We start from the raw sequence: 12372 nt of genomic DNA on the forward strand, positions 1-12372 counted from the left end.
ATTTCTCTGCTAATGCCACGTTATTTCCATAAAACTGCAACTCTTCACAAAACTCATACTTACCACGTAACTCTACAATTTTTTTTTATCTAGTTTGGAAAAAGCAGTCAAGGGAGAAATTGCTCTGAATAATTGAATAATTATGGGGATGGTTCAATACTGAATACATTAGCAGACGTTATTTTCCAGATAATCACGCTCTCTATTGAACCATTGTCCTATTCGATAAAGCGAGTAACAATACAATATAGCGTTTGGATATGAAATGCTGATAGAAATGAACAAAGAGAGATCTAATTAGGTGAAAGCATCCATAGCAACCTTGAGGGTATATTATTAATTAAATTCCATATCACTTATTATTGTAAATTCAATATTTTCTTTCGCGGTTAAATTTTCTAGACTCACGAGTATAATGGAAATAATTATCATTCCAGCTAATGATATGGAAATTCCTCATATTCCATGATTCGTATAGATAAATAGAGCATAAAACAAAAATTATTAATCCTGTCAATTGAATTATTATCCTTGAATTTCCAGAAATTTACATTATTGAATATTTTTTTTCTATGTATTGTTAATAATGGAAAAAAATCATTTATTCGTTTTTCTCTCGTTTTTTTTTGTGTTTGAAATCTGAATTAATCACGACGAAAGTAAAATATTAATACTGAACATGAATTTTTCATTTGTTTTTGTTTTTTATTTGAGATTGTCATCAGATTTTGATTTTTATGCGGAATTGACAATGAATAAGTGAAAGACATGAGCGCAGACTGAACAGTTGATAACATTTTCCAATCTATATTTTAGCTTTCATTCTTTGCAATCGATTCGTGCGAAAACTGCAAAAAAATATTTGTATCGATGTAAATATAATTGTTTAAAGCGTAGCAAGTGAACAATCTGATGCTATCGAACAGCTACGAACTAGATATTGAATATACACTGAGAAAAAAAAATTGATTGAACTCGTTACGATCTTGATTAAAATTTGCAATTAATTTTTTTTCATCAGCAACTAATCAAATTGCCATTTCATGGCACGAAATGTTTATTTGTAATCCGAAAATTCTATTCACAATGTATTATACTTGGAATCAATTCGCGTACTTGAATCAAGTATAAAACAGATAACAAAAAAAAAGGGAATACTTTATTGAAGTGAGTGTTTAATCTCATCAAAACGTGAAGAGTCATTTCGGGCTTAGATCAAGGGAAAAAAACGATTAAATGATAATAAATCGCGTAAATACTTGATGGACACTTTTTTTTCTCCGTGTATTGAACGACATGCGGCATGCATTATTAAATCGATTCCAATAATTTAGTGAGCCTGTCAAAGTCCATGATAAATCTCCCATTTAATTTTCAACAAAGAGAGTAGTATGACAAAAGCCGTGATAATGTAATCCTCTCAGTGTATGCTTTGAGCAATAATTACATTATTATGTGCGATAATACGTCGAGCATCGAGGGTACTTCAGTTACAACAATGGCTGCGATTGAATAGAGGGATGGGGGAATAAAGGAGTCGATGAAAATACCCAACGACCCATAACACAGTTTCACAATACATTGCGTCGATGTGTTCTTCGTTAATTGCGATTCGCTCATCAATTTTTGTAATTGTCGAGTGGTGAATATCTTCATTGAATGTCAGCTGTTGATTTAAGACAGAGAGAGCAAGTAGTTTCCGCCGGCCTACAACTGTCTTTGCTGCTGGAGGCCGATAGAAACCCCTGACCTCAATATCTACATTGTTCTCATCTCCACGATAACAGATTTTCCACTTTTCATAATGATCAAGCTTTTCCTATCTCAAGTTGTAATAATTTTTTTTTTCTCCCAATTACAGAGTCTCTTAGTAATTCACTAGCTGCGAGAGTGTCGAAGTTCTTTGTCAACGAGAAAATACTGTACAAAAAATTTCTCATGATTTCCCCTGAGACAACTCATTAACGAAGTTATTTCATGATTACGCAGCGCAATTGTTGAACGTCACGAGTGGAATGTAGAGTTTGTTAATTAGATGCAAATTAATGGTTTAAGGGGGAGATGTCAGGGACAGGTTTTGTTCGCCGGGGAAATTTCGAATGATTTTTTCAGCCATTGAGGAATCTACTCTGTATCCGTTTGTGTTTAGTGCCAAATTCATGAGTAGTTGAAATAATAATTGCCTCGAAGCTCATTGTTATTGCCTATTTGCAATGTTCAAATCGTATTGGCAGCCCCTGGAAAATTTTAGAATTTCATTGAATTTCTAGTGATTATCCTATTGGAATGCTTTCAATTCCATTGATTTTTCTTTAATGACAGAAATATTTTTCTCTGCAATTGACTTTAATGTTGCTCTCCCGGAAATTACGGCTAACATTAAAAATTTAATAGATAGACAATCAATTTTGATAGTCTGCCCCCGAGTTATTTCCAAATAAAAATTGATAATTGCGGATTTAAGATCTGAAATTGTAAAAAAACTCGAATTCTCTTTTTTATTTCAAATAAGAAAAAAATCCTCTTTATAATTCCGTTTTTTTGAATGAACTTTAAACGATTGAATGCTTATGAGCTTCGGCAGATGAAACAAAGGAAGAATTGATAAAAATCTCAAAAGAAAATTTGATATTTCGAACTGACAGTAACGTTTCACCAGAAAAATGTGAAATTAAGAAATCTGTTGGAAATTAAGTCAAAGTTTCGGTTCATGACAGTAATTTCGTAGTAAGAATCCCTAATTATCAAAAATTGTACCTCGTAACGAAACAATGTCAGAAGAAAATTTCAGAGGACCTTGTGTCCGAGATAAAAAGATGAGCTACGGGAGAAGATTTGCTAATTACCCCGTCTCCGAGATCACTCATTAAAAGGATAATTCCATGATTACACGACAAGATTGTAGAATACCTTTCGGAGCATGTACCCTTTGTTAATTATAAAGCAGAGAATTTTCCGAGAACAATGTTTCATTTTTCATCTAATCATCGCCCCTGACATCATTCATTACTCCAATAATTACGTAATTAATTGTTTAAGATAAAAATAAAAATAATTACTTATTTGCGCAAACCCTGAATTGGGAAGAGTTAGAAGTAATTTTGTTGGATAAAAATGAGTTGTCGAAATGATACTTTTCATTTGATGCATTCGACAGAAATGTAAATAAATTATTTGGCCTTCAAGAAGTGCCAAGGACTTTTTCCTCCCGCGGGAAATTGTACCGTCCTTGCTGTATATGACTTGAACTAAATTCGTGAGATGTCAAAAGGCTTGAGTCCCTCGTTTTCCAGTCCACACCAATAATCCATAAGTTCTCTTTCTCCGAGGCACAATTTCGAGGAAAAAAATAATCCAGAATTCTCGAAGAGCTTCGATACTTTTCTGCTCCCACAGCCCTTTACATTTTTACAGTTTCCCGATTTTCATCTTCTCCCATATTTTTCTCTCCATTTTATCATTTTTTTTTTCTACGGTTACATCCGTGTTATATTCTTGAATTACCTTTTCTCCACATCGAGAAAAAAATCCACGGATTTTTACGGCGTCGAATATCTTTTTATCTGGAAACTCGCCAAATCGCTTGGAGAACATCCGAAGACATCCGGAGGTGTAACCCAATCCGAGTGTGTTTTTTCCCTGGTTTTTGGGGTGTTTGATTCACTTGATTTTTACTGGCGGAGTGGAAAATTTAAGGGAATTCTTTTTGGGGGTTGGAGAGAGAGGGTGGAATGGTGGTGCAGTGGTGTGTGAAGATTTACCTTGGCAACTGAGGCAATGACTTCGCGTAACTCGCGGAGAAAGGCCCCGAAGAATGGCACAACCGGACATTCCGGCATTGCCAGGGCACGAGACAGCGCCCTTTCATATTCGGAAGACAGAAGGGCCGATGAGAGATACTCCAGAACCGGGAGTGGTTCATTTACGCTCTGCCAGAACGGCTTCAATTTATTCGATCTGAAACCAAAAAACAAAATCAATACTCTCAACAATTCCATCATAATTATCGATTGTATATCCACACGGAAAAACTCAAATGCACACTAATTTAAATAAAAAAACGTAATAACAAGTACTATAAAGTAATATCCCGTGGTTGAATTGAATTCATGTCTTTTTTCTGCGTAATCGGTGCACTGTAATCGATCGAATTAGAGTTTCTCTATTATGTTGTACGAGACCTACTGCGCACTCCGTGCGCCGAATTTGAATTTGGCGGTTCGACTCAACCAATGAGGAATTAGGCCGACGCGTTGCGAGATATTTCGACTCGGGCGAACTTCATTTTTGTGTTTCTACTTTTATAATAAGGATAATAAGGATTTATAAGGATTTATAATAAGGAAATAATGAGGAATATCAGCCCAATATGATTGAAAAAATCCAAAAAAGCAATTTTGATAGTGCGGTCGTATATGTGTGTGATGCGTGTGTAATATAATTTTCAAATTTCATATCTGATTGGTTACCAGTGTATCCGTGAAATGAAATTATTTTTTGAGATAACATCCGTCTCCCCTTTTTTCGTAAAAAAAAACGTTATTCCACGATAACTCAATAAAAAACGGAGATAGCGACTTGAAATTTGGTATGCTTCTAGCTCCGACAAGATAAACAGTTGATATTTTAGATGACTGCAATGGACTCAGCGGTTTGCGGATATTCCATTTATTGTGTAAATCTATTTTGCAAAATGTCTCGACAAAAATAGTATTTTTGGAATGAACGAGACCGGTGCGCACAATATTCGAGTACGTAGAGAGAAAATTGAACCAGCTTTGGTAGAAATGTTGTTCTTCCCGCGGAGATGCGTGGCACGTTTGGATGAGACATGAAACGAGGGCTGCCTTTCAAATGCATCCCCTTCTGAAGTGTGTTATACCATGAGACACGTGCCAACTCAAACTGATACTCTATATGCGGACGGACTCGGTAAAATAAAGTTGTTTCCTCTCTAGTTTTGTTATCCACCTTTTTTTCCAAGTACTCTATTCGATGGCTACCCTAATTCCATTGTTATCAGCATCACTCATGTGGTGGTGAATATTTCTCGATCGTTAGTGATACGTCGGTGAGAATTTGTTACCATTTCCTCGGTATTCTCATTCCTCCCGTTTTCTATTCCAATTTTCTCGCCCGATTTTTTTAAACTAATGAGATCTGCCACTCTCGTTTCATCAATTCACATCACCCCGGATTCTCTGAATTATTAACTAAGTGGTTGTAATTTATTGGTTTATTGGCTTATTGGAGACTGAAATGAAAATATTGATTATTTGGGTGCGATTTATAATTAACATTTTTTATTCTCCATTTTTTCCGCGGCGATATTAAATTTGTTAATTATACCTCACAACACGTCCGAGTCTCATTACGCCATTTTATGGGAGTATTTGAAAATAGTTCGTGTAACTAGACTTGCAATTATATGCAATTGTATGGAATTATTGGTGAAATTGAGAGGAAAAAATTAATATCGTGGAAAATCGTTGGTGTTGACGGTTGAATTCTGTTTTTCCTCGTATTTTCATTCCGCTGTCATGAAGATTTACAGTACTTATGTAATTGCATCAAATAAATCTTGCGAAGGTTTCTGGATGAAAGAGAAAGATTTATCAGGATTAACAGAACGTGTGACAGAGAATTTTGTTTATGGAATCAGGAGTTTCGCTGCTGTCAACAATTTTCTGTCTTTAATATGCAAAATATTCGAGACGAGAGATTTAATTTTTCTCCGTGAATGTTTGGTCCTCTGAAAATGTTTTTGTATCGAAGATTTTTTTGTTACACCGAACAATAATGAAATTTCGATTGGTTATTTCTGTGAAGGGAGAAATCCACAGGAGTCCTAGGGAAAAGTTGCATGAGCTCAGGGGGAATCCCAGTATTTCATTAAAATTCATCATATGACTGACAACACGACGTCAAAGCCATTCATACAGATGACTCCGACAAACCTGACTTGTCACATTCATTTTTATTCTCTCCTTTTCTATCCCTCCAGCGAATGACACGAAAGAAACACGGGTAAATCCTTGGTTCTATCCACTACTCTTTCGTGGGTAGAAATAGCAGAAGTTATGTTTTCGTTGACACTCCTGACTTGATAAAGAAAAAGTTCCACAGCGGTTGCCCACTGGGAATAAGACAGTACAGATAAATTTTACGAAACCGTCGGCGAATTTTTATTAGAATTGACATGCATATGAACTTGTGCCTCTCTTTCTTAAGAACAAAATATCAAGAGTCAGAGCAAAATGTTAATGTAGAATTTGTTCAATAAAAAAACAAATTTTTACTTTAGAATAATCGAAAAATAGATAATAATAATAATACATAATAAAATAATAAATAAATGGATAATAAAAAAAGATTATTGCTTTGAATCGGAACTAATGTTTTATTATTAATTATTTCAGAATTTAGACAAATCAACATTTTAATAATTTCAGAAATTATTATTATTAATAATAATTTATATCATTAAAATTATTCCTTCTATTTGGAATCTGATTCGATGAAATCTATTGAATCATTGAGGGGAGTATTGCATTCATTAAATTAATTGTCAACATTGCGCCAACATTGCGCTGACGTTGTGCTGACGTTACGCTGACCTTGCGCTGACCTTGCACATATAACATTGAGTTTTTCCAAAATTAATAATAGTAATCATTCCCAAATTCGAAATCGATCGAAATACTATTTCAAGACATATTTGTAATCGTAATTATATTGTATTTACTATATTCTACTATATTTTTACAATTTACGAATTCTATAATGTAAATTATTGAAAGCTGATTGCATAAACCTCTAATGTAATGTAAATTTACAACTACCTAGCCGTAAATTGGGTTGACAATCGCCATAAATTACGACGACATAAAAGTAATTTCCGACAATTGTAAATTTGATTGACAGAAGTAATTTGTTGTAATCAGTACAACTGAATTACTAAGTCCAAAAATAGTAATCCTGACTCAAATATATTGAATATCGGATTTGATGAATATAATGATTCCACTCGTACCCAGGAAGAGTAAAATATAAAATATATTTTGAAACCGAGTGATGGACGGAGACAAACGGTTTGGAATGTCTGGATCGTAGACGGAAATTGAGGTTGCTCGTAAAACTTTACGAACGGTGGACTCCAGTGAAGGCTAATGGACATACCGTCGGTTGATGCAGGTCACTTGCATCCCCTAAGAAAAACAAAAGAAAAAAAACTTCCCCCAGCCCCTTCCACGGTCTCTAAATCGCATGAGTCACTTTAACGCTTTAATAATGTAAACCCCAATGTTTCGGTTGGAAAAGGTCGTTGAGAGATACCAAAATGTGAAAAATAACCCCACAATTGTGGAAAAGTATTCTAGTGAAACGATGTCTGACTATCGCTGGACCATAACTACTTAAATGCTTGGTCGTATTATTCGATGAGTGCATACAGTTGATATAAATAAATTTGTGTTACTGGAAAATTTATGATCGAGATAATGGCTGACCCATTTGGAGGTGTACGCCACTGGGAAACACGAAATTTTTTTATAAAATTTTCTGCTTCACAGAAATTTTATAGTTGACTGCTAATTTTTGAAGTGATATTGGATTTTCTTCTATTCCAATTCCGATTCGAATTACCGTAGCACAATATGGAGAAACAAGACGATTACGATTTAAGAGTAAAAGAAAAAATATCTGCCCATTGCTGTGGTCGTTCTACTTATTCTTTAATGTTCTTCTAGTCGGCTCTGATTTAATCAATTACCGACGGTTTTTATTTAACAAAATATATAATTACTGATTATTGAGTATTTCATTTTCTTCTCCAAATCATTCCAGACAAGTCGTACTGTGAAAAGAAAATTGCTTGTATAATTTATTTATGACAATTGTGAATGTATATGTTCATATGAATATTTACGATTGAATTTTGTAAATGTTCTTGCAGTTAGTGAATCTGGTGAATCTGGTGAATCTGGTGAATCTGGTTGGAGAAATTACTAATTTTTTTAAAGGTACGGTATATGTCTGACCTATGCACGATTTATCTACTGTAAAGGTTAATTCCATAAAATATTCGTTATTCCGTCTGTCCACTTCCGTACAGTAGCTACTAATTCTCGATTCCAGAAAAAAAGAATCTCCTGTAACAAAAGTTGAAATAACGTTCAGCAGAGCAAACCGACGCCCGGAATTCAAACATGATAATGCATTTGAAAGATTCATTGTAAGTCCATTCCCGCGAAACTCCCCGGAGAACTTCAACTCTCATTCGGCTTCGGAGAGTAAAAAAAAACTTTCAGCAAAACAAAAAGCCGGCAAACCTTGGGGGTTGAGTTTTTCTCGATTAACGCTCGCAATAGTTCTTTTTTCAAACGTTCATCGAGGTTTTTCCTCCCTCCAGTAATATTTTTAAATCCTCAAGTTTTTTTCCGTTCAATTCCCTCCAGCCCCTTTCATCATGAAAACTAGAAACCTATTTCTTTTTAAAACTAATTTCCATTTCATTTGAAATTGTAGCCATTCAAAGTGGCTGATGCTAAGGTCTTGAGGTGTTTCTACATCCTCTTTCAAAACTTCAATACCTCTTTCCATTCCTTATCCACTAACTCATTCTATGAATCCCCTTGGTTTCTGCAGAAATACGTTCGGAGGATCAAATTATCTTTTACGAGTGATAGTCCTCGTTTCTCATCTTCTCTTGTGGCCAATTTCGTCTCCTCATCGACACCCGACTTTAATCGTTTTTCAGTCATTTAAAATAAGTGGGACGCTTCGAGAAAATATCGATGAAAATTACTCCAACACCAACTAAATCCTGATTGAACTCTGGGTAAGTCCCAACTAAATGCCAATTCCTAATAAACACTGAATAAATCGTAACTAAAATCCAAGTAAATTCCACCTAGATTTTAAAACTCCAACGAAATTCGGACCAAATCCAGACTAAGTTCTCACTAGATTCGAACTAAATCCTGACTAAAAATTGGACTAAATCCATGCTAAATTTTCACTAGAACCGAACTAAATCCTGACTAAAAATCCGACCAAATCCATAGTAACTTCTCATTAGAACGGAACTAAATCCTGACTAAAAATTCGACTAAATCCAGACTAAATTCTCACTAGAACCGAACTAAATCGTGACTAAAAATTCCACTAAATCCAGACTAAATTCTCACTAGAACCGAACTAAATCCCGACTAAAAATTCGACCAAATCCCGACTAAACCTTGACTAAACTACAAATAAACCCTGACTAAACTCGGACTTGACTTCAATTCAAACCAGATTAAAATTGAATATCACAGAACTAAAGAATCATGGGAGAATCCTCGAGGTTCGTACTCGATTGAAATAATTAAATGAATATTTTAGCCTTAATGACACGATTTCTCATTTTTTTTTCATGCGGTAACGATTTTTAACTCGCCCATTAGAACTCCCGAGGTCAGAATTAATCATGTTTACACAAAAATAAGGAGATTTTGGATTTGGCGAGTACACAGCTTCCATTTGGGAAGAAAAAAAAATCTACCCCTCCTTCAACTTCACTTAAACCCCACCCACTTGAATAAGTTTAACGATCACTCGTTGCCGACGAATCTTTGTTCTCCAGAAATCTCATCTCCGGTTCTTTCCCTAGCTAAGAAACAGTACAGACGAAAAAGATAGCGGAATAAGTTACCGAGAAAGTGGGAGGAGTAGGTGAAGGGGGTGGAGGATGATGGGGTGGATAGCAGACAGTGTTAGACAGAACCTTTGACATCGCTGTAATGATTCAACCGGAACTGCAAGGAGAGTTGTGAAACTTTGAAAAAAACTCAGTTTTTCATCAAAAGCGAGGAAAAATACAGCCAAAGTTGATTTTGTTCAATCTTCTTCCTTACGTCCAACAGTTCTCCAGAATGAACGATTAAATTCACTCCATTGTGGGTGAGTTATAAATAAAAATGGCGTTGGTGGATGGGTGCATGGATTTTTTAATTAAAAAAAATTGGACGGACGGTGAATTTCATGAGCAACTTTTTTCATTAATATATATAACTTTTTTCATTTTTCGCGAAGACTTGCTTTTGTTTTTTAAATAAAGGATGGAGTAATTCCGTGAGTGCTGCGTCGCAGCCGTATAATTAACGTCAATAGTCATTGTGGCGTAATTTGTTGATTTAAATAAAGAGCTTTCAAATCAGTGGATTGCATTTTTATCGGTTGACTTTAAAAATATTTGTAAAATCATTATGTTTATATATAGCACAGTTTATTTTAAGTGCTCTTATTGAGAATTTTTGATGGGCCAAGAAATAAAACAATGATTTTGAGCCCTATTTAAATTCCATTGACGCAATTCAATATTCCACAACAGGCCCAGAATTCAAATATTTTCACAGTACGATATTTGGGCGATATTTCTCATATATCAATACAACAGTCATTACTATTATTTACATCTTCCAATTCGATCGACAAGACATCGAAACTTTCTTAAGCCGTCATCGAAGTATTTCATTAAAAAAAAAATGAAAAATTAAAAAAATCTAATTTTTAAAATGTAAAATTTAATTTTAATTAACATTGGGTCACAGGGCGCAACAATCCTTGCATGTGGAAAAAGAAAATGCCCGGATTTCACGGATACATTAGGAAGTAAAAAAATATCTCTACTAAATGAGAAATAAATGAAGGAAGTTGTTTCATATCGAATCAATGGATTTTTTTATGTATGAATAATTCATTCCTGATGTATTTTCATGGATATGAACGATATGTTGGATTTTATGTTTATCTCCGTATATAGTTGATAGACTTTTAATGAAATAAATAAAGAAAACTGAGTGATGAGTGATAAGTGTGTTCACGGTCTAGTATCGTAACACTTTTCAGCTCGGTGGCTGCTTCCCGATCGAAAGATCTCGTAAAATTTTCAACTATAATACCGCGAGTGCCTGAAAATTATTGAGGATTTCGTAAAAAATGGGTTGCTTAGCATCATGTGTATGCAGTTTAGCATGAAAGTCGAAAGGGATTTCGTACCAGCGCCCACACTTATTGTTGAAGCCGATAATTAGTGCGAAATCCCTGATGAATTTTCAAGGATGAGAGGTATTCCACGGATTATTTTCTCCATTCAAATCTCGGTCAATGGGAGCTAGGATTTGGCATTTCGCAATCCCTTTTTTTCAGATTTATTTTCTCAAACATCACTGTTTTTTTTACATTTCTTCAATTGCCCTAATTGGCTTATTGAAGGATTCATAAACATTAGACTTTCAGAATTTCAAACTTGGGAAGAGATAACGTCCAACGGCTCTTTAATAGATTTGGAAAACACTTGGAAAAACTAACCCGGAGGAAGTCCAATTTTTAATTTTTATTCTAAAAAAGAACAAGCATAATTTTTTGAAAAAAATCAAATGACGAATCTGGTAACCTCAGGAATAATCCTTTGAAATCACAGCGTCAACTCCAAAATAATCTCTGTGCAGTTCTGGACATCTTGTCTTGTTTCCTACTCCACTAGAGGAATAAATCCACTAATGTACACGAACAAGACAAACTTCTCGGCATCTTCAGGAGCCCAGAGGGACTTGAGAGCAAAGTAACAATTGGATACTAAAGTTGCCACCAAGTTTGCACACACTTTAATTCATCGTCTGGCCTTGAACACCTCTTGGTATCTTGAGACGTCGGTGACGTTGGGAGAAGGGGCAATCGTTGAGAAATGGGTTAGATTCTGGAACTTGGAGATGTTCGAGTTATCACCACGGGTTTAGATACCAGGGTCCACCCTCCTGTGACCACTTTCCCCCAAGTATGCGATTCCACCGTGAGAGTTTCTAGAATGGTGAAGGTTGATTCTAGTGGGATGGATGGTTCACTAGAAGGACATGTCCCAGGGTCTCGGAATCCACGCAGGTATTTCAAAGTTTAATGTTTCCGTAAGAAATCACATAACAGGTTATAAACCATGTGTCTTTCTCATTTGTTATGCAGATAGTGAGATAGTTTAGGAACTTACTTGAGGCCAGCGATTATCTCCATCGCCGAGTTGAAGTTGCCGGTGTTCCAGCAGGTTTGGGCGACTCGCAATAGGCACGAGAGAAATGCCTGCCGCTCCTCGATTGTCGAGCCACTTGTTATGGTGTGAGTTACCCATGAGCTCACCTGAAATATCAGAATTAAATCATTATACTGGGAAAAAAGTATCGATTTAAAGTTTACACTCTTGATTGAAACTCACGATGGGTTTCGTTAGCACTTAAGGTTGTTGTCGCGCGACAGTCTCTGTAAAAAGTTTATCCGCTGTAAAACGGGCCAGTTTAGAACACAATCTTTTAGCGGTATATAGTCTCACTTGATTGATTG

General features: G+C 35.3%; 1 protein-coding gene across 1 annotated transcript in view; it reads right to left on the bottom strand.

Moving 5' to 3' along the window:
* LOC105269452 (1-phosphatidylinositol 4,5-bisphosphate phosphodiesterase epsilon-1) overlaps positions 1-12372 on the bottom strand; it is a 30619-nt gene that overhangs the window by 13286 nt on the left and 4961 nt on the right. The window contains exons 3-4 of the mRNA XM_011309713.1: positions 12026-12171; positions 3762-3957 (exon numbers count right to left, since the gene is read on the bottom strand). Coding sequence (XP_011308015.1) covers positions 3762-3957; positions 12026-12171 — 342 coding nt within the window. The remainder of the gene's footprint in view (positions 1-3761; positions 3958-12025; positions 12172-12372) is intronic.

Source organism: Fopius arisanus, unplaced genomic scaffold (assembly GCF_000806365.1).
Source record: "Fopius arisanus strain USDA-PBARC FA_bdor unplaced genomic scaffold, ASM80636v1 scaffold00069, whole genome shotgun sequence".
NCBI classification, from domain to species: Eukaryota; Metazoa; Arthropoda; class Insecta; order Hymenoptera; family Braconidae; genus Fopius; species Fopius arisanus.